At 49.5% G+C, this 21,165-nt stretch overlaps 1 protein-coding gene across 3 annotated transcripts; it reads left to right on the top strand.

Moving 5' to 3' along the window:
• The first annotated feature begins 27 nt into the window (after positions 1-27).
• Positions 28-18,955, top strand: Slc9a5 (solute carrier family 9 member A5). 3 transcript variants are annotated; one of them, XM_021230761.2, is made up of 16 exons: positions 28-1,417; positions 4,506-4,808; positions 6,390-6,553; positions 6,745-6,823; positions 7,120-7,297; positions 7,811-8,031; positions 8,263-8,465; positions 8,685-8,774; positions 8,870-8,940; positions 9,650-9,779; positions 10,346-10,434; positions 10,576-10,702; positions 14,619-14,789; positions 15,306-15,372; positions 15,984-16,118; positions 17,529-18,955. In XM_021230761.2, exons 1-16 carry the CDS (start codon positions 1,225-1,227, stop codon positions 17,999-18,001), a joined length of 2,694 nt encoding a protein of 897 aa, XP_021086420.1. In that variant the 5' UTR covers positions 28-1,224; the 3' UTR covers positions 18,002-18,955. The 3 variants fall into 3 exon arrangements, with proteins under 3 accessions (XP_021086420.1, XP_005076336.1, XP_040592444.1); XM_005076279.4 differs by having other exon boundaries at positions 29-1,417; positions 15,303-15,372; XM_040736510.1 differs by lacking the exons at positions 28-1,417; positions 4,506-4,808; positions 6,390-6,553 and having other exon boundaries at positions 6,565-6,823; positions 7,206-7,297; positions 15,303-15,372.
• Positions 18,956-21,165: the final 2,210 nt, after the last annotated feature.

Genomic DNA, 21,165 nt, shown 5'->3' with positions numbered 1-21,165 from the left:
TCCCGCTCCGCCTCAGAGCAGAGGGCGGGGAGACTTGCCCTAGGCTTGGTTTGGGCGAGGCTGCAGCGGGTCTTTGCGGGGATCTCAGGGCAGTTTGGGCGTGAATCTCTTCGGACCCTCTCATTTAGCTGGGCCACTCTCAGTTAAGGAACGAGACGGGACTAATTATCAGCTTGAGCGATCAGTGAAAGCATTTCTCTCGTTGGAGAAAGCAACGAGAAGGATCTCTTCAGTTTAAAACAAGAAATGAAAATAGATTTCATATTTGAAGGAAGAGGTGGATTCAGTCCCCTTTAGCTGTGGGGGAAAAAGAGGACGAGTGCTCTTCTCGAAAAAGAATGGAATGAGTCAGTGTGAGGAGGCAGGTAACACATGTTCCTTCAGCTTGGGTGATGAATGAAAAGTGGAGACAGTCTTCGGTTTGGGGCGAGATGAGTCAAAAGCCCCAAGTTGTTCCTAGTTTAAAGGGAATTCCATGAGATCCTCTCAGATACATGGAATAGGTGAATAGTTGCCTGTAGTTTGAAGGGCAGGGAGGCGGTGCCTCTCTGTTCCGGAGAGAAGAGGAATAGCCTTCTTTTCATCCTGGGATGAGCTGGGATCGGCCCTGGCCTTGAGGTTTCTGAGTACGTTGAGGGCAGCGTTGTCCAGCAAGGCTTTCTGGGCGTGCTCAGTGCGCGTGCGCAGCTCTGTTCTGGGAGTGGGCCGGCAGGGGGTCCCAGGTTTCGGAGATGGTGCTAGAAGGCAGCAGCGCGCCGCCCCCTGCGGTTTTCACAGCCTGGTGCCGGCGACCCGCGGCCTGAGCTCCGGGGTCCGATGGCGCGCAGCTGGGTGGCGTTCTGCGGAATAACCGCGCTTGTCTCTACTCCCCGAGACCCCTGTCCTTTCCGCTGCCCCCGGGACTCGGTGGCTGGTCACCTCTCTGAACCCCGGTGAGGGGCGGTTTAGGGGAGCACACTCGAAGGAGTGGGTTTCAGGACTAGGGGAAAGGAGGCTACGCTGGGGAATTTCCGTAGGTGAGACTAACCTAGAAGAGATGGAGGAGGGGATCCCAACAAGAGTCCTGGACAGGGTCTCGGGGTCCAAACCGGGCCTGGGGGTATCAGAGCCCGGATTGGGGGGAGTGAGTCCCACGTGCCTGTGACGCGGGGGCGCCGGGTAGGCGGCAGCGACGCGGGGCCGGCGACCGTGCAGTGCCGGGAGGGTGGCGAAGCAGGCTGCAGGATGCTGCGCGCCGCACTGCTTCTGCTCTGGCTGCCCCTGGCGGGGGCGGGGGCCACAGACAAACCCACCCAGGAGCCGGTGTCGTTGGGTGAGCCTCCTCCAGGTTTGGCGCTCTTCCGCTGGCAGTGGCACGAGGTGGAGGCGCCCTACCTGGTGGCCCTGTGGATCCTGGTGGCCAGCCTGGCTAAAATCGGTGAGTGAGAGTGTGTGTGTGCTTGCGTGTGCGTGCGTGCATGCGTGTGTGTGTGTGTGTGTGTGTTCGAGTGTTCGCAGCGGACGGACCCGCCTCCAAACCCCTGGGTCTCCAGATCCAGTCCTGCATCTATCCCTGTGCAGGGACTTAGGCTCGAATTCCACAAATCTCGGTTCTCACCCAGTTCCTGCGCCTCTTGTGGGTCTTCCTCCTCCCCTTCTGGGTTGGTAGTTCAGAGGTTTTTGCCTTTCTAAAGGGCTGCCTGTCTCCTGCTCTCTTCAGCTCCATCTTTGGACTGTTTCCCCAGTTTTCCCTTCTCCTTGCAGTTAGCCTTCCTCAGTACACGCCAGTGAGGCCTCTCCTCCAGACGCCCAGCCTCTCTGAAACCTGTCAGCAATGAGGACTCACGGGGACATTGAAGAGATGATAGTTTCCTGGGAACCCAGGCATTCTGGTTCCGAGAAATTATCCTTCCCTGACCGAGAGTCCGAGATTTAATATCTCCTGAGACGCTAACCTGTCACTTCTCCTGTAGCTTATCTCTCTACCCCACTTAAAGATGTTGCCACCTTCTTGTGCCTTGGTGCGACCCCACCCTCCAACTCATATTCTTCTCTTCGAGGTTTAAGAAACTTATGTTAATGGGCCTATACTGTGTTCTGACTACCCTGGGTGCTTCCTGTATTCAGTCTCTTTCAGTCCTCGCATTGAAGGTTGTGCCTCAGATTCACACATCCCCCATTAGAGATGATCTGCCTTGCCTCTTCCTCCTTTCTGACAGTAGCCCCCTCCGAACCGAGACCCTCCTCCTTTCTCTCTGTTGTTAAAGCTCTGCTGTGGGGGTGACTAATTATAGCTGAGCGTTGCTACTCACTCTCCATCTATGCTGGCACAGCTTGTACTCCAGTTCTCACTAATGAAGCCTTCATGGAGGAGTCTCACAACCTAGAGTTTCCCCCCTTCTCCTCCTGGGGTGTTGTTGGGGTATAGAGTATGATGTGGCTGAAATAGAACTCTCCACTCCACCTTGGCAGCCCAGGATTAATAATGGAAAATGGAACTCTAAGTATCTTCAGGGAACCTGCTTCTGCCAGAGAACTGACTTTATATATATATATATATATATATATAGGTCTTGGATTTGCAAGGGCTGGGGCTGAGGGGAGGAGAAGGGAACCAAGGATGGTGCTGAAGGTAGGAAGATGTATGCCTGAACTCACCCTAGAGGTTCAGCAGCAGGGGCAGCATGGTGGGGAAGCTTCAGGTTGGGTTTGCTGAGAAGCCCACAGATTGTAGAAGAGTTCCTGTCTTAAGATTTAGAGCACCAACATCATAGTCTTTTCTAGATTGGACAACACCTTCTAGAGATGAAGGAGAGGTTATCCTCTCCAGTTAAAAAAGATCCTCAGAGAGGAGGGGAAGATAAGCAGAGTGTTCTGGAACACTTTCCAGTTTCACATCTAGAATGTCCTCCCTCCTTTCATTCAAATCATATGAATGTAGAGTCCTCTGTGTGCTAGGTAGTCTTAGGCCTTGTGGGTGCAGTTTCCAAAGGGCATTGCTTTGGCACAGGAGCTCAGGTTAATAAGAACCCTTCTGCTGGGCGTTGGTGGCGCACGCCTTTAATCCCAGCACTTGGGAGGCAGAGGCAGGCGGATCTCTGTGAGTTCGAGACCAGCCTGGACTACCAATTGAGTTCCAGGACAGCCTCCAAAGCCACAGAGAAACCCTGTCTTGAAAAAAAAAAAAAAAAAAAAAAGAACCCTTCCTCTACCAGTGCCTGAAAGATTGTATGGGGCATGGTCTGAGACCCCAAGGGAGAACCATATTTTAGGGACAAAGGAGGAGAAGCCATAATGTTGTAAATCCTTTTTTACACTTTATTTATTTATTTATTTATTCGTCTATTTATTTATTTATTTTGGTTTCTTGAGTCAGGGTTTCTCTTTGGGACTGTCCTGGTTGTCCTGGAACTCGATTTGAAGACCAGGCTGGCCTCCCAAGTTCTGATATTAAAGGCATGTACCACCGACTGACTACACAAAGCTTTTTAAACTGAGTCAATAAAATGAAATATGTATATTAGGTTGGCAAGCCTACAGTGCTTCTAAAATGAGCTAAGTGTACATGTGCATATATGTGTATATATTATAACACTATATTAACATAGATCATGCTATATTAATAGCAAACATTTATGAAGTGCTTACTATAAATGAAGTCAATGTGCTAAGTGCTTTTGTTTTTTTGTTTTTAGGGAAGTGAGAAAAAGTCCAGGCTAGCCTTGATATCGCTATATAAATCAGGCTGAGGGGCTGGAGAGATGACTCAGAAGTTAAAAAAAAAAATTGGCTGCTTTTGCAGAGGACTCCAGTTTGGTTCCCAGTATACACGTGGTAGTTCACAACTGCCTGTAACCGCCGTTCTAAGGGATCTGACAACTTCTATTTGCCTCCTCAGACACCAGGCACATACATGATGCTCCTACATACATGCAAGCAGATACTCATTCACATAAAATAAAAATAAATGAATCTTTAGAGAACACCATAGCCCAGGTTTGCCTTGACTCAGCCTTCTGAGTGCTGGGATGGCAGGTGTGTGCCTCTGCACCACCATCAGTTACTGGAGATTGAATGCTCTGCCATCCAGTGCTCTGTAGCTGAGCTATGTCCTGACTTTATTTTGAGACAAGCTTGCCAAATTGATCATTGTCTTCCCTACCAGGCCCAGCTCTAAGTGCTTAATAAGTAGGTCATTGTATTTAATCTTCACAACCAACCTTTTCGATCATTATTGTTTTTATTCCCATTTTGCTGATGAGAAAATTGAGAACCAAAGAATGAGTAAATGGAGGTGCTAGTCTTCAAACCCAAGCAACTTGACTTTTGAGCCCCTGATTTCTTTTTCCCAGCGAGGAGGGGCCATTTTCAGAAAGCAGGAGGTGAAAGGCAAGCGAAAGCCTTGGAGCCACAGAGAGTGTGGTGGTTGGGGATTCTAGAGAGCCTATATACTTACTCTCTTCTTCCATTGGTCCTCGGGAGGGTATGCATGGCTTCATACCTGGTGTCTTCTTCTTGCATTACAGTGTTCCACCTGTCTCGGAAGGTAACGTCTCTGGTCCCTGAGAGCTGCTTGCTGATTTTGCTGGGCCTGGTGCTGGGAGGCATTGTCTTAGCTGTGGCCAAGAAGGCTGAGTACCAGCTGGAGCCAGGGACCTTCTTCCTTTTTCTGCTCCCTCCCATCGTGCTAGACTCAGGCTATTTCATGCCGAGCCGGCTATTTTTTGACAACTTGGGTGCCATCCTCACCTATGCTGTGGTGGGCACACTCTGGAATGCCTTCACAACAGGTGTTGCCCTGTGGGGCCTGCAGCAGGCTGGATTTGTGGGTGAGTAACTCTTGGACCTGGGCTTTAAAAAACAAGAACAAAGAGACAAGCCCTTGCTAGCTCCACCTCCTAGCTCCCTTCTCCAGCCCTGAAGGTCAGATGCTGGTGAGCTCCCTGGGAGCTTGGTTGCAGGTCCATCCACCTGGAGTGCATGGCAGTGCTCCAGATAGGCATCAGTCCTAATTTTGGTCTCTGCCAGTTGGATCTGTGCCTCTGCAGCATGGCAGCTGAGCAGGGGCCTGGTTCCCAGCTGTGTGTGGGCTGCTGAAGTGCAGGAGCCTACAGGAGCCCTCTCTCACCTGCCCCCTGTCACCACACTGCCACTTGCCAGCCCTGCTTCCTTGAGGTACAGCTCATCCTCCCTGCGAGGATTTACAATTCTGGATATGTCCAAACTATGCCAGGTTGTTTCTAGTTCTTATTTCTTATTAATACATATTTTAATCCACAAAATGCTAACTTCTATACTAGGCATTCTTTCCTGTTCTTTCTGTACTAGGCATTGTCTCCTCCTGAAAACTCTGGTGAGGTAAAATCTACTTCATTTTTTTTTAAAAAAAGATTTATTTTATTTGCATTGGTTTTTGCCTGCATATATGTGTGTGAAGGTGTCAGTTCCCCTGGAACTGGAGTTACAGACAGTTGGGAACTCCATGTGGGTGCTGGGAACTGAAGCAGAGTCTTCTGGAAAAGCAGTCAGTGCTCTTAAACACTGAGCCATGTCTCCAGCACCTAATTTTAGCTAATGGGAGGGAAAGTAGAGTCCCTTATATTCATTTGGTAACATTTTATTGAGGCTCTGAAATCCATTCAGTCCCGATATTAGAAATTCAGACTTCTAAGGTGAAAAGGAGAAACTTGCAATTCCCAGCTGGGGCCTCCAGTCTTGTTTTCTTAATGAAAAGCGAACTATTTGGGGCAGGAAGGAAAAGGAGGACCTCAGATTCTTATCAAGTAGTAATTCTAATAATAGGTGGTACTGGCTCCTTACCACTTATTAGGCACTAGCTAAATAAAAAAACTTTTTGAGGTTGATATTCTTATTTCCATTTTGTGTGTTGGGAAGCTGAGGATCACAGGGTTGTTTGACATATTCTAGTCATATTTCATATGTTTGATATATTTCATACTGTGTTCAGACCTTCCTTTCCTGTTGAGAATTGTATGTATGCTGCATCCCTTTGGCTGAGAGCCACAGGTGCGGGAGAAACCGTTTCCTGTTATACTGGGTAGTAATGTCAGTCAGCAGCCAATTCTACCTGCTGGCAACTACTTTTCCTGTTGCTGCAGTTTTTATTACCAGCACCACCTGAATGGTTTTGCGGCCACCTTGTGAGTTAGGCAGATGAGGAGGTCTGGCTAAGAGAAGTCATGTCACCTTGACAAGAGCCCATATCACAACAGCTGGTGATTGCAAAGCCAGGTCTTAGGCACAGGCAGCTCAGCCTCCAGGATACAAGCCAGCATTCTCCTCGCCTTTCCAAATTCCCTTCGTGATTATTTCTTCACAGTCACAAGGAGCACTGTTGGAGGCAGAGTCATCTTCACCAATCAGTCCTGTCTTCCATCTCTCCCTGATAGGCCCTAGGGTACAGGCTGGCCTGCTGGACTTCTTGCTGTTTGGAAGCCTCATCTCGGCAGTGGACCCTGTGGCTGTGCTGGCTGTCTTTGAGGAGGTGCACGTCAACGAGACTCTCTTTATCATCGTCTTTGGCGAGTCCCTGCTCAATGATGCAGTCACTGTGGTGAGGATGTATATGGGACTGCCAATCCCTGACCCTAGGCTGTCATGCTCTGCCCATTGGGTATCTGACCAGCCTCAGACCCTTCCCCTTAGTTCCACTGGGGAGGAGATAGGATCTGAGCTTTCCTCTTTTCCAGCCCACTTCCCCTCCGTGGTCTCCTCCTTCATCCTGACTCTCCTCTTGTCACTCAGGTGCTGTACAAGGTCTGCAACTCCTTTGTAGAGATGGGCTCTGCCAATGTGCAGGCCACTGACTACCTAAAGGGAGTCGGTCAGTATTTCCCCAGACTTGACGAGCATTCAATGTCTGCCTTCCCTGGGTTGTTGAGACCCACCTACCCAGCATCGGGACATAGGAGGCTATTCATTGCCTCATTTCTTACTCTCCTCCATGGAGGAATGGGGTCTGGGAGGAGCTTGCCCTGGGATCCTAGCCTGGAATCCTGAGCCCCAGGGAGTGTGGTGGGTACCTTCCTCTCTCTACTTCTTGCTAGGCAGCAGTCCTGTCAGCCCAGTTTGGGGAGGGTCTGGGCCAGGGGTCATGCTGACAACCCGCTCCTCCCCCAGCCTCCCTGTTTGTGGTCAGTCTGGGCGGGGCAGCCGTGGGCTTAGTCTTTGCCTTCCTCCTGGCCCTGACCACACGCTTCACCAAGCGGGTCCGCATCATCGAGCCGTTGCTGGTCTTCCTCCTCGCCTATGCAGCCTACCTCACTGCTGAAATGGCCTCGTTGTCTGCCATTCTTGCGTGAGTTCTGGGGGAACTACAGGCAGGCACCCGGGAAGGGGCACTGGAAATAGTCACACTTTATATGGCCAGAAGCAGGAGCTTAAGGACTCTGTAGGTGTCAGTGAGTCCTTGTAGTAGTGGACACCTCAGATTCTCCTCAGAGGAGCGAAAACCTAAGCTTGTTCTTTTGGAGAACTGTCTGGGCACCTAAAGGCTCACTTCCTCTACCTGAAGTGCAGGCTAAACTGCCAGTATACTTCAAGGCCTGAAACCACTGGTTTCTGTGTGGATAGCATCCTAAAGGATGCCTCAGAGGGTTTGCTACTCAGAGCGGGAGGCACTAAGTGGGGAGCCTGGAGATCTGTTTCATCCCAGGACTGCCACTAATTGGCCGTCTTCATGCCCCCCCGGAGCTCTTGCCTGGAGAATCTGATACACTGTGATGGGCAGCACCCTCACCTCAGCATGCTCAAGCCTGAGAGAGACCGAGCCTTCTGTCCCTTCTTCACTTGCCGTTTGTTTCTCTGCCAGGGTGACCATGTGTGGCCTGGGATGTAAGAAATACGTGGAAGCCAACATCTCCCACAAGTCACGCACAGCTGTCAAGTACACAATGAAAACCCTTGCTAGCTGTGCTGAGACAGTCATCTTCATGCTACTTGGCATCTCAGCCGTGGACTCTTCCAAATGGGCCTGGGACTCTGGGCTGGTGCTGGGCACCCTCTTCTTCATCCTGTTCTTCCGAGCCCTCGGTATTGCTGACAGCCTGTGATTCCCTGCTCTTTTCCCTGTCCCCTTTCTAACCCTCTCCTTGCACTACTCATCCCTCAATGCCAGTCCACATCCTTGTCCATCCCTAAGCTCCCCTCAATGCTCACCTGTCCCGAACCCTGCCAGACCTTAGCCCAGATGCTTGGTGCCATCCGTTCCCAGTGTCCTCCACTCCCAACTCCTTGCTCCTGCTGGCCTCCCTCCTGCTGTAGGCGTAGTCCTGCAGACGTGGGTGCTGAATCAATTCCGGCTGGTCCCTCTGGACAAGATTGACCAAGTGGTGATGTCCTATGGGGGCCTTCGGGGGGCTGTGGCCTTCGCTCTCGTCATCCTACTGGACAGGACCAAGGTCCCTGCCAAGGACTACTTTGTGGCTACCACTATTGTGGTGGTTTTCTTCACAGTCATCGTGCAGGTGGGAGTGCCCAGGAGGCTAGGTGGGGAGAGGGTCAGCAGGCCCTGGGAGAGTCTTGGAACATTTTGGGACTGGGGCTTCCCTTTCCACTGGGGGAGGCAGGGACCTGACTTCTCAGACCTTGAGTGGAATGGGTAGAGGTAGAGCTGAGACCTAATTGTTGGGAGAAAGGCTGCAGGGAACAGAATAGGGCAGGGCTCACCTCCTACCTGTCCGTAGGGTTTGACCATCAAGCCACTGGTCAAGTGGCTGAGGGTGAAGAGGAGTGATCATCACAAACCCACCTTGAACCAGGAGCTGCATGAGCACGTGGGTACCCGAACCCCAGCCCTGTACCTGCCCTTTCTCCCTTCTCCTGTGTTGGCAGAGTCCTGATCCAGTCCCCCTACCCACCCCCATTCTAGACTTTTGACCACATTCTGGCTGCAGTGGAGGACGTTGTGGGGCACCATGGTTACCACTACTGGAGGGACAGGTGAGGGAGCTGCCCCGAGGCTCCTTCAGCAGCAGCAGCCCCACCAGCCAGGGCAGCATGGGGAATATGCCACCCTTCTGAGAAGGGACACAGCCAGGTCCAGGCTGGGTGACCCTGCCTGAAGCCCTCCAGTGGCACCCCAGTGTTCTCAGGATAAGACAAAGCTCCCCGGGGTGGCCTGCCAGACCCTGCATGGTCCGGCACTTGCCAGACTCCAGCCCCATTATGCACTGTTCTGTTTTTGATGGTCTGCCCGATAGTTACACAGGCCATGCTTAGAGCCTCTGAGCCCACCATGTGGTCCAAGCCTCTGAGACCATTGTACATGTTCTGTCTCCTAGAACACTGCCTGCCTCACTTCCCTCTTCCTTAGACTTGGATCACCCTTCAGCTCTAACCACAGGCATTGATTCCTTAGAGGCCTCTGGCCTCTCTGACAAGGACAAATCCCCATTTTAATTATCCTTGGTCGTTTTTGTCATGGTTACAATTTTTACAGTTATTTGGAATAGCTTTTAGCTAGTATCAGACTCTCTCCTAAAACTGTGCAGGTTGTAAGAATAGGGATTAGCCTTAGGGTTCTCCTTGGATGAGACTCATACCAAGAAAGCCAGGCCAGCGCTGGCAGTGTCCCTGCCCTGTCAGAGGAAGGGCCGGCCAGCCACACCTTGAGAATGGTACTCAGGGCTGGGCCTGGCATCCTCTATAGGTGGGAACAATTCGACAAGAAGTACCTGAGCCAGCTGTTGATGCGGCGGTCCGCCTATCGTATCAGAGACCAGATCTGGGATGTGTACTACAGACTCAACATCAGAGATGCCATCAGTTTTGTGGACCAGGTGGGCCAGCAGTTACCAGGTAGGCCAGCAATGGATAGGCAGGTGGTCAGCAGAGCCAGCCAGTAAGGGATGACAGGCAGGCAGGCTTGTTAGCAGGGGCCAGGGAGTTGGAATTCCCAGCTGACGCCGGGGTGTTGTGAAGTCACAGCTGCTGGAGCCAGCCTGGTGTTGACAGAGTCTAGCAGGCAGTACAGAAAGGTGGGAGACAGCTGGACTCTGGAGTCCACAGACACAGTTCAACTGTTATCATGCATAGACTGATGCTTATGTAAATTACTTATATTCTTTGAGCTTCCGTTTCCTCTGTGAGAAGAAAGTGGCAATAAGAATAGGACTACCTAGGCCAGATTTTAAGAATTCAGTATGTGAAGTGTTTCAGTATCTGGTAAAACAAATAATGCCGGGGGCTGTATCTCAGTGGTTCAGTACTTGCATAGTTTAAGAGCCTGAATAATCTCTAGTACTCTCTCAGAACAAAATAGAATGATTAGAGTAATTGCTAATGCATGTTATTCTCTGGCCCCCTTCATCTGATCCTTGTCTGACCTCGGTCTTGACTCCTACAGGGAGGCCACGTCTTGTCCTCCACAGGACTTTCTCTACCCTCTATGCCTAGCAGAAATTCTGTGGCAGAGACCTCTGTCACCAACCTGTTGTGAGTCCATGAGGGCCCTTCCCCTTCCTCAAGCTCTCCTCCCCAGTCCCTTCTGGGGAGGATTTGTCGGCACCTTTGCCTCTGCCCTACCCCTCACCCTTGCCGCCCGCTGCCTAGCACGCATGTCCCTGCCTCCTGCAGGAGGGAGAGCGGCAGTGGAGCGTGTCTGGATCTGCAGGTGATTGACACAGTGCGCAGTGGCCGAGACCGGGAAGATGCCGTGATGCACCATCTGCTCTGCGGAGGCCTCTACAAGCCACGACGCAGGGTGAGAGCTTGCCGGACGTGAGACTTACGAGGGTGGTGGTGAGCGGACTGTGGAGCCCTTCACCACAGACTTAAGAGAAAGAGGCACTTGGTACCAGCTTTGAACGCCCAGCTGAAGGCTGTGGGTTTTGTCCTTTGCTCTTGTTAATGATTTGGAGGAGGTACTGCAGGCTGCACATCGTATTCGAAGACATGAACTGAGAGCTGAACCAGGTGGGACTCTAGCAGGAAACACTTTGGGTTAGAAGCTGGGTGTTAAGGAGAGGAGCACACAGGTTATAGACAATGTCCCCGAAGGGAGAGGAAGAGGTGGAGGAGAAGGAGCTTTGGGAAACAGGTCAGAGATGGAAGCAGGGACCTGAGAAGGCCTTTGGAACCAGTTAAACTGGGGAGATGTGGATTAGCCCTGTGCAAACTAGGGAGCTTTGACCTTTGAGGATGGAAAGCCACCCAGGAGAAGATCTTCTGTAACCCCACCAGGGGGCAGCAGGCCATTATACTGCAGCAAGGCTTTTGGAACGCTGAATAATTTACATGCACCTCTCTTCAATTTCCAGGTCTGCAGAGTAAGCTTCTGCAAGTTTCCAGGCCGCTTTACTCACACAGGCCCTCTTACTCCAGTACCCTCTTCTGCTCTGGTGTGTCTTTGGCCACCAGAAGCCCCTCCTCCTCCAGCCCATGAGGAACTACTAGGTGGCTGTCTAGGGCAAGTTATAGGGGCTCGCTAACTTTCCTAGTTCTAGACTTGCTATTAATGCTGCCCAGAATCTCTGGTCTGGCTTACCAACCTAGGGCTTCATACTGTCTTCACACTGCCGACCCCTCATGTCTTCCTCAGTTAAGGGCTGTCAAACCCACCTCATCTAACTTTTCTTTTCCTTTTAATGTTTTCCTTTTGCAAAATTTTAGTGGAGAAAATGCAATAACTCTCATTTATCTATTACCCAACTCTAATAATTATCTGTGCATGATTAAGTTTTTATGGTCTATAACCCATCACACCCTGCCCATACTTTATCTTACATCAGACTCCAGACATCCTATCACATCATTTATAAATAGCTCAGTTTATGGCAAGAACTCTTTGTTTATTTTATTTTATTTTTAAATTTTGGCTTCGAGACAGTCTTGCAAGTTGCCCTAGGACTGGCATCAAATTGGGCATCCTCTTGCCTCAGCCTTCCGAGTACTGTGATTACAAATGTGAACCACCACCCAGCTGACAAGAGCTGTAAAAAATAAGGTTAGGCTAAGGAGACAGGACAGTGGTAGAACCTTTACTGAGCATCTGTGAGGCCCCGGGATTTGATTCCCCAGAACTGTACTGTTATTATAGTTATTTTAATATAATTCCTTATATCAAATGCACAGTCAGTATTCAATAGATACATGTTTTTTCCTAGCTATTTTGCATGACTCAAGATCCAAAATAAGTTCACAATTTATATCTTTGAAATATGACCTCCATTAAGAAGAACTGTAATATTTTCTTCTTTCCCCCATGCTATTTATTGAAGAAACTTGATATTTTGTATTGGAGAAGTTACCATTTTTCTAGATCTGGTTGTATTCCAGTGTTATTTAGCACATTACTCCATTTCTTATATTTTCTGGTTATGAAATCTGGAGCCTGGTCAGATTCAGGGGCTTTCAGGGATGCTATATACTTCTTATTATGTTACGTTAGAGGGAGCACATGGTTGTGTGTGTGTGTGTGTGTGTGTGTGTGTGTGTGTGCACGTGAGCCTCTGACCAGTGGGTTTGGTTCAGTTTTTGTATAGTCAATTTAAAAAGAACTGGAGTAAGTTTGTGCTTATTTGCTAAATGTTTGTTGTCTTATTTAATTTGGCCATCATTCCATCATTTGGATCCCATGTGTACCACCAAATGTCTCTTTCTCAGATTCATATCATCTGAAAACTTGCTAAGCCTGTTAATTTTATGTTCATCCAAATCATCATAAATGTTGAACAGGATAGAGCTGAGGACAGAGCCCTGTGGCATGCTACTAAAGACTTTCCTCCAGACTGACATGGATGGAGCATTTTTGGGTATGGTTATTCAACTAGTTCTGAATCCACTTAGTTGCACCATGACACAGTCCTAATTCCTTATGTCCTCTGCAGACATAGCATTAGAGATAGTATGTAGTTAATTAAGGTGATAGCTTAAGAGAGAGGTTAGGGGCTGGGAGAGAGATTTGGAAGCACGCACAGCAGAGGTCTCCTCATTTGACAATCCTGGAACTCCCTGAGAAGCTGATGGAATATTCTTGGCTTCACCTCCTAGAGATTTTGATCCTGTAATGTGGAGAGGGACTGAGAGTCTGTGTTTTTAGTAAGCCCCCCTGATGATTCAGATGTGGCTGGTCTGATGCCTGCTGTTTTGAAGCTGCAGCTCATGTCACTGGGTTAGTTGAAATGGAGAGAATGTGTAAGTTCTCTGGGGAGAGAGTGTTTAGGGAAAGAGAGGAGAGCCAAGAATAACACAGAGGAATATACATGGAAAAAAGGACTAGGGAGGCAGCAAAGGAGAGAAAAGAACCCTTGGAGAGGGAACAGCAGACAGTGTCTGTGCCTGGGGTGGGAGAAGGGCTAGCTGCCATACAGAGGCCAGCTTGGCACCTACGCAGGGGCTTCAGGACTGGTGACCAGGGAGAAGGTAGCATTGTGGGCTTGTGGAACTTGAATAGCATTTTTGGTATTTAAGGAAATACTAGGCAGGAAGGAAAGTATCCCGATCAGTTTACAAGTGCTTGGCCTCAAAAGGGAGGTAACAGCGGCAGTGAAAGGACTTTAAAAACAAATAAACAAAAACAAGGGCAGAGCTTGTCTGAAAGCAGAGGTCAAGTGGCTACTGGTAAGAAAAGTAAAGGTGCGGGAGAAATAGGATGGAGTGGAGAACTGAGCGGGCAGGAAGGGGTGAGCTCAGCAAACCCGAGGCAGGGCCGCTCCGCCCCAGAGGTGGGGTGCCATTTCCAGGCACTGGGGTGAAGAAGAAGGGCAGATGGGAGGCTTCAAGGAGTTCTCAGAAGTGGTTCAAAGAAACAGAATATGAAGAATAAGAAAGGAACCAACCCTGGTGGTGGCGGTGCACACCTTTTTAATCCCAGCACTCAGGAGGCAGAAGCAGGTGGTCTCTGTGAGTTTCAGGTCAGCCTGATCTATGGAGTGAGTTCCAGAACCCTGTCTGGAAAAACTGGAAAAGAAAAGAGAGGAACCATATAGAATGTGAGGCAAGATAAAGTGACCAGGAGGGTTCTAGACAGCACTTTGGTGACTAACTTCTAGATAGGAAAAGGTTGCTAAGCGCCTCAGAGCAGAAACAGGCAGGCTGGGTGAGTGTGAAGGGCTTGGTCTTTATGAGAAAGAGATAAAAGAAGCAGATAAAGGGTTGGCACCAACAGGACCTAGGGCAGGTAGTTAGGAAAGTTCAAAGCATAGGCCTGGGGTTGTGATAGTTGTAGAAACGTCTAAAAGGAAAACAGGTGGCAAGAGGATTCTGTGTGTCACTACATGGGACTACGTGGACTGGATGTATGAGCCACACAGAGATAAATGCACATGCCAAAGACATGACTCTGCGGTTTTATAGTAGCCCCAGGGAACAAAGTTCAGGACCCCTGTCTCTTATCACTTCAGATCAGTGAGCGCAGAGGAAAGGGCAGCAGAGGACAAGGAAAGCCAGGTTTGGAGGAATAACTTCCAGGGAAAGGGGAAGTTTTTCCTTAGTGAACTGAATACAGAGTCTCTGGCTATAATCCTTTTGTATGTTTTAATTTTATTTTTTAATCCATGGCTAATTCCGGAAAAGCTGGGCTGGCAGGACCTGTGATGAACGTGTTGGGTTGTGACGTGGGGTTCCTGTGGGAGGCCAAGGCACCCAGCCTCATGGCAGGGTGGGGCTGTCGTTGTCAGTACAAAGCTAGCTGCGGCCGCCACTTCATCTCCGAGGATGCACAGGAACGACAGGACAAGGAGGTCTTCCAGCAGAACATGAAGCGACGGCTCGAGTCCTTTAAGTCCACCAAGCATAACATCTGTTTCACCAAGAGCAAACCTCGACCCCGTAAGACCGGCCACAAGAAGGCGCGTCTTTTCTTCGGGATACCTCCTATGGGGCCATAGGCTGATAGCAAATAATTCTGAGTCCTCACGTACTGGAACTCAGCCCAAGGAAACGTTTTGTTTAATCATTTTCAGGGGTTTGATGGCTATAGCAGTTTGGGTTTCCTTTTCGGCCTGTCTGAGGCCTTTGAAGAGGGGGGGTGGAGGTGGCTTCAGAGGGAGGAGCCTCTCAGCCGTGGCATGGCTTGCTACCAGAGGTGAAACAGCAGGAAAAGGGCAGAGTTCTTGGTGAGGCACTTCTAGGAGCCCTTCAGCCAATCCAGGCCCATGTATCCAGAGCCCTGGATAGGAAGTGAGTAACGACTCCACAGTTCCTGCCTGGCTGACCAAGGAATAGTGGGGTGGTAAACCTGTTGTGATAACCTCCCCCCACAAGGTTAGGAAGGCTTTTTCTGTTGACTTTGTCATATTATAGGGCTTGTGATGGGTGACAGAACCAAGGTCAGAGTCTTAGGTTTGCTTTCTGGTCCCCAGAAGGATGGTGTGGCTAACCCTGAAGCTACAAATGGGAAACCTCCTCGAGACCTGGGCTTTCAGGACACAGGCAAGCAGAGAGCTTCGGGGATGGAAGGGAGGAGGGGAAGGAGAAGGCCTGTCATCCAAATCCTGGAGGGTCTCCTCTGGGAACACAGCACCATGAGCTGGGCCCCTCCCCTCAGGGACTAGATAGGCACATGCGAGTGTTGGAATAGTTCCAATCAGTGTGCCATGTATGACAAGATTGCTGATTATGACTATTAAGGACTTGGAAAAGGTCATGGAGATGGTCTAGGCTCTACGGGATAGGTGGAACCAAAGGCCTAGTGTCCATCATCAAAACCTAGTTCCCTGTGAGCTGAATGTTAATGGACCTCCTGGTCTTGTGGGTGCTAATGTCATCAGTTGATCTGGGGCTGACAATTGAAAGAGCTGGGAGGTATGGCCCTCATGGCTTCCTCTGAGGACATAACACCTTTTGATTGTCTCCTTGGCCTGTGAAATCTTCTCTCCTTTCCCTTCAAGCTCAACATTCTTAGGCTAGTGCCCAAGAAGACTGAAGAAAGATGTAGGTGCTTCTGCCAACATTGGCTTTGCCTGGGGAACAGGGGCAGGAGTTAGCTTCAGGTGTTTGGTACCAAGAAACAGCTAACCCAATAGCTGTTTTGCCCTTTATAGGTGCTGTGATATTAACCGTGGAGTCTGAGGAGGAGGAAGAAAGTGACAGTTCTGAGACAGAGAAAGAGGATGATGAAGGGATCATCTTTGTGGCTCGAGCCACCAGCGAGGTCCTCCAAGAAGGCAAGGTCTCAGGTAATGACTTCCTTGCAGTCCCTCTCCTGTGCAGCTGGCTTGTCCGCTGTCTTTTCTCCTGGCCTCTGCCTCAGGAAACACTCTTCCTGTTTATTAGTTTACTCATTTACTAGGCATTTCAACTCTACCAGAAACCTTATACAGTGATCTGCCTCAATATCCAAGATGGGGAAACTGAGCTCACAAAGCCTTGGTGACTGGTGAATTATTCAGAATCACATAATTAAAAGCAGGATTTGAACTTCACCCACCTGACTGCAAAGACCATAGTCTGAGGAACACGAAGTGAGAAGCAGACCTAAAAGTAGGCTCTCTTGTGACCCGGGCTTAGAACACCCGCTGGCACATAGAGCTCTGATGAGGAGGTCGGCATCTGACCTTGGGAGGAACCAGGCCTATCAAAATGGAATCCTTGTGGATAAAAAACAGTATACATGTTTCTGCATGTGTTGATCTCTCTCCTAAGGCTAGGGTTTCAGTGATAGTTGGCACAAACACTCAGGGGATGTTAGAGAAGTTTATTACAGAAAAATTTCAAAATATGAAATGACAGGATAGTGAAATAAACCCTTACCTGTCTGTTTCCCAACTTCAATAATCACCTGCTCATAGCTCATCTTCATTTTTTTTAAAGATTTATTTATTTATTATGAATACAACATCCTGCCTCCATGTATGTCTGCACATACCACAAGAGGGCACCAGATCTCATTACAGATGGTTGTGAGGCACCATGTGGTTGCTGGGAATTGAACTCAGGACTTCTGGAAGAGCAGTCAGTGCTCTTAACCTCTGAGCCATCTCTCCAGCCCGCTCATCTTCATTTATGCCTTCGCCTATGACATTTGTTCCTCGGGATTTTTATGAAGAAAATCTCAAATATCTCATTTTACCAACAAGTACGTCAACATGCAAGATAAGTGTTCTTCTTCTAAACACAAGCACAATATCATAACCGTATATAAAATCTCATTCATAAAACATCTAGTTGGAGCTGGGCAGTGGTGGTGCATATCTGTAATACTAGCACTTAGGAGGCAGAGGCAGATGGATCTCTGTAAGTTCAAGGCCAGCCTGCTCTAAAGAGTGAGTAGCAGGATGCAGTTTCTGAGCAGGTGCTGCTGCTGGTGCTGATGAGAGTGGTCAGAGACAAGACGTCCTTCCTCTTTGATTTTCTTGAGCTGTAGTTATTGCCATCTGCTCAGTATGTACCTTGTGAACAACTGTTCTGTGTGCAGCCCTGTGCTGCTGCTGGACCCAAGAGAAAGCAAAGCAGTCTGGTGCTTTCTTCCAGGAAGATTTATTGAGTACAGCACAGATGAGTGTAATACGGTGACCTTGAGTGCACTTGAGGGTTCCGCTTCACTGATAATGAGCTCATGTGTACTCTCTCTCTCTCTGTGTTCCCAGGAAGCCTTGAGGTGTGCCCAAGCCCACGCATCATCCCTCCCTCCCCAACCTGTGCGGAGAAGGAGTTACCCTGGAAGAGTGGGCAGGGAGACCTGGCTGTGTATGTGTCTTCAGAAACAACCAAGATTGTGCCCGTGGACATGCAGACAGGCTGGAACCAGAGCATCTCATCCCTGGAGAGCCTGGCATCCCCTCCCTGTACCCAGCCTCCCACTTTAACCCGCTTGCCTCCCCACCCACTGGGTATGGAAGAGACCCAGCTTCCGCTTGACATGTCTTCTGACCCTCGTTCTAGCTTTGCCTTCCCCCCAAGCCTGGCCAAAGCCGGCCGTTCTCGAAGTGAGAGCAGTGCTGACCTTCCCCAGCAGCAGGAGCTGCAGCCCCTCATGGGCCACAAGGACCACACTCATCTTAGTCCAGGCACTGCCAACTCCCACTGGTGCATCCAGTTCAACAGAGGAGGCCGGCTGTAGCCCAGGGCCTCGGGGAGGAGCAGGGTTGTGGGCCCCGTGAGGAGTGTTCCTCAGGCAATGGGCAGAGGAGCATACTCAGCCTAGTACGGGGCCAGAGGGGCCTGGACTGAAGTGGCAACTGGGCCTCCTTGGGACTGGTCAGAAGGGTTTCCTGGGCTGGTCCTCACAGGGACCCTTCTTACCACTCTCCCTGCTCCTAACCCTTTCTGTTTTTCATTTCAAAAATGGCTCAGGATCCAGTCCAGAGTTCTAGGGGATAGACCCACAAGCTCATGTCACTTCCCTAGGGCGTCTTCCTGGACTTACTGTTGGCAGCTGTTCTTGTCCCCAAAGCAAGGGCATCATTATTCTTTGGACACTGGTCTCCCCTGTCCTCCCCCCACCCCACTCCCCCACCTCCCCTTACCCCCCTTCCCCCACACCAGGTCAGGACCAGTGCTCTGACAATGAGGCTTTATGAGGGGCTGGTCCTCCAAATAACCGGGGTAGGATGTAGCTCAGGCCTCAGCCTTTGGCTCGGCTAACAAGTTGGGTCCGCTTCAGGAGTAGTGGGAGTCTGCCTCCACATTTTGCTTAGGCCTTTCCCTTTGCTGCCAGACGTTGAGGTAATGGTGCCTCCTCTTCTAGGACTAGGCCCTGGGCCAGGCTTTAGGTCAGAACTGCTTCTAAGCCAGTCAGCTGCTCTAAGCTTGAGTCAGGAATGTTCTGAGACTTGGATCTGAGATTTCTGAGGAGGAAACAAAGAGGCCTCTGGGCTCCTACGTCTCCAACTTTTCCCAAAGGGAAAAGGAACAAGGTATTCCAGGGCCACTGCACCATTACTCAAGGGGCTAGGATGCCTGCCTGCGATGTTTGGGGACAGTTGACTGAGTAGCAGGTGGCTTTCCTAGGGTTAGCCCCTGCCTTGTGTTTTGTACCTTAAACCCAAGATACATTAAACATCTCTTAGATGGATGAGTGTCCTCTGTCCATTTGTCTCAGGCTTTCGGGGGGGGGACAAGAAGGATCTGCCTGTTCAAGATTTTCATGAGTAGAGAATAGTAGGAGAGATCTTAGACAGAATTCTTAGTCCCTCTGGTCCTCGTAAGTACTTTTCCAACATTACCCTCCTCGCAGGAGGCATGGGGTGGCAATCTAGAGGACCACTGTATGGGTTGGGGAAGAAGGTGTCTCAGCACTGGGAGTCCACAAAATGGGAAAGGACATCAGGAAGAACACCCCGGAGGTCAGAGTCTAAACCATCCAAGGGTGAGCTTCTGTAAGTACTGCACAGAGACATTTCCAGGGAAATGGAAGGACAGATGTGAGTCAAATGAACAAGTGATTCTCCGCATATGACAGGTAGGAAGCCAAGCTCCAGGGAGTTGAGTACCTGAGAATTTAGAAGACAAAGCAGTATGGGTCCTGAAATCCGTGGATAACAGCATTCCCCCAATCTAATTCCTGCTGTGCCTGAAGAATTTTTTTAAAGCATCTTTGAGAATAAACACCAAAAAATTCACTTGTTTAAAATGTATGGTTAAATTTGCTTGTTTTGTTTTTAGTATTTATTTTCGTTGGGTGTGGTGGTGCTATCTTTACTCCCAGCATTCAAGAGCCACAGGCAGCCGGGTGGTGGTGGCTCACGCCTTTAATCCCAGCACTTGGGAGGCAGAGGCAGGCAGATCTCTGTGAGTTCAAGGCCAGGCTGGACCGACAGCCTCCAAAACAATACAAAGAAACCCTGTCTCGTAAAACAAACAAACAAACAAAAATCAAGAGACAAAGGCAGGCCAATCTCTATGTGTCCAAAGCCATCTTTGTCTATGTGGCAAATTGACAACCAGGGCTACATAGAGAGACTGTCTAAAAACAAGGTTTATTTGTGTTACAATTGTGTGTAGGTGTGCATGTCTGCATGTAGGTGTGTACATGAGTGTGGGTGCCTGCAGAAGTCAGAGGCACTGGCTTACCTGGAGCTAGAGTTGCATGTGTTTGTGCCCCTCCTGGGGTGGGTGCTGGGAACCAGGCTCTGGTCCCCTGGAAGAGCAGCCAGTGCCTCAACCACTGTCTTCTCCAGCCCCAGGTTTTAGTGTGGTCACATAGTTGTACAGACCTTCTCATGATACAAGAATAAGACACTTTCATCATTCCCGCATGAAGCTCTGTACTGAAGTCTCTCCTCCTCCCGCCCACCACACAGTCATAACATTTGCTAGCCCACTTTCATGTCCGAGTCTGAGGACCTTGGAACGCATCAAAACCCACAGGTTTGGTCAACTTTGTTTTTTCTGTGCATGGGAAAAAGCTAAAGAGAAGGAAGAGTGACAGCTTTATCTTCAAATTTGCTAACAGCTGGTTGATAGGACTTGATAGTTAATTAAAATAATTAACAATCCAGAGTCAATCCTAGCTGTTACTTACTATCTGTATCATGTGGGTCCTGTTGCCTTTTGTGACTTAGTTTTCTCATTCTAAAATGGGATAGTTGAAGTAATGTGTAGAGGCACAATGCCTTTAATCCCAACACTGGGGGTGTGGAAGAAGGTGGATTCCTGTGGAGTTGAGGCCAGCCTGGTCAACATAGAAAATCCCAGGCTAGCCAGAGTTACCAGTGAAACCCTGTCCCATAAACAAAACAACAGTAACAAGGGCTAACACTCATACTTAATACTTCATAAGATTACAGCTAGGATTGAAATGGGAAGAATTGTCCCAGCCCTGGCTCTGTGGGAACAAATGGTATGTGTTTGCGTTATCATGCTCGTTCTGCAAGGCAGAGATGTATGGAAAATGCTGTGGTTCTTTGATTCTTGGAAGAAGGCAGACAGGAAGAATAGCAGATTATGGAAGGTTAAGTAGTGGTTTCCAAGAAAGGAACGCTAGGGATGGAGGGCACTGGGGAGGCTACTTAAGCAGCTCAGAGTAGGTGAAGAGGATGAAAAAACAGGCAGTTGCTTCCACTGCTTTTTAGTGTCAGGATAACTGGGGGAACTGGTCAAAACATGGAGATCCCTGAGGCTACTCCAAGGTGTCTGATTTTTAGAGCCAGGGTCTCGCAATGTAGCCCTAGCTAGCCTGGAACTTGATATGTAGACCATGCTGGCCTCAAACTCACAGATCTGCCTGCCTTGCCCTCCCCACCCCAGTGCTGGGATTAAAGGCATGTGTCACTATGCCCACTT

Source organism: Mesocricetus auratus, unplaced genomic scaffold (assembly GCF_017639785.1).
Source record: "Mesocricetus auratus isolate SY011 unplaced genomic scaffold, BCM_Maur_2.0 Super-Scaffold_100062, whole genome shotgun sequence".
In the NCBI taxonomy this organism is placed as follows: domain Eukaryota; kingdom Metazoa; phylum Chordata; class Mammalia; order Rodentia; family Cricetidae; genus Mesocricetus; species Mesocricetus auratus.
Note: the sequence above shows the minus strand (reverse complement) of the source record. Positions and strands in the feature narration are given on the sequence as shown.

What these genes read in the sequence shown, in the direction of transcription:
- Slc9a5 (XM_005076279.4), top strand. Translation starts at nt 1,225, where the DNA reads ATGCTGCGCGCCGCACTGCTTCTGCTCTGGCTGCCCCTGGCGGGGGCG. An exon ending in GTAAGACCGGCCACAAGAAG is followed by an intron (nt 14,790 to 15,302) that starts GCGCGTCTTTTC and finishes TCTGGTCCCCAG; the next exon opens with AAGGATGGTGTGGCTAACCC. An exon ending in CCAAGAAGGCAAGGTCTCAG is followed by an intron (nt 16,119 to 17,528) that starts GTAATGACTTCC and finishes CTGTGTTCCCAG; the next exon opens with GAAGCCTTGAGGTGTGCCCA.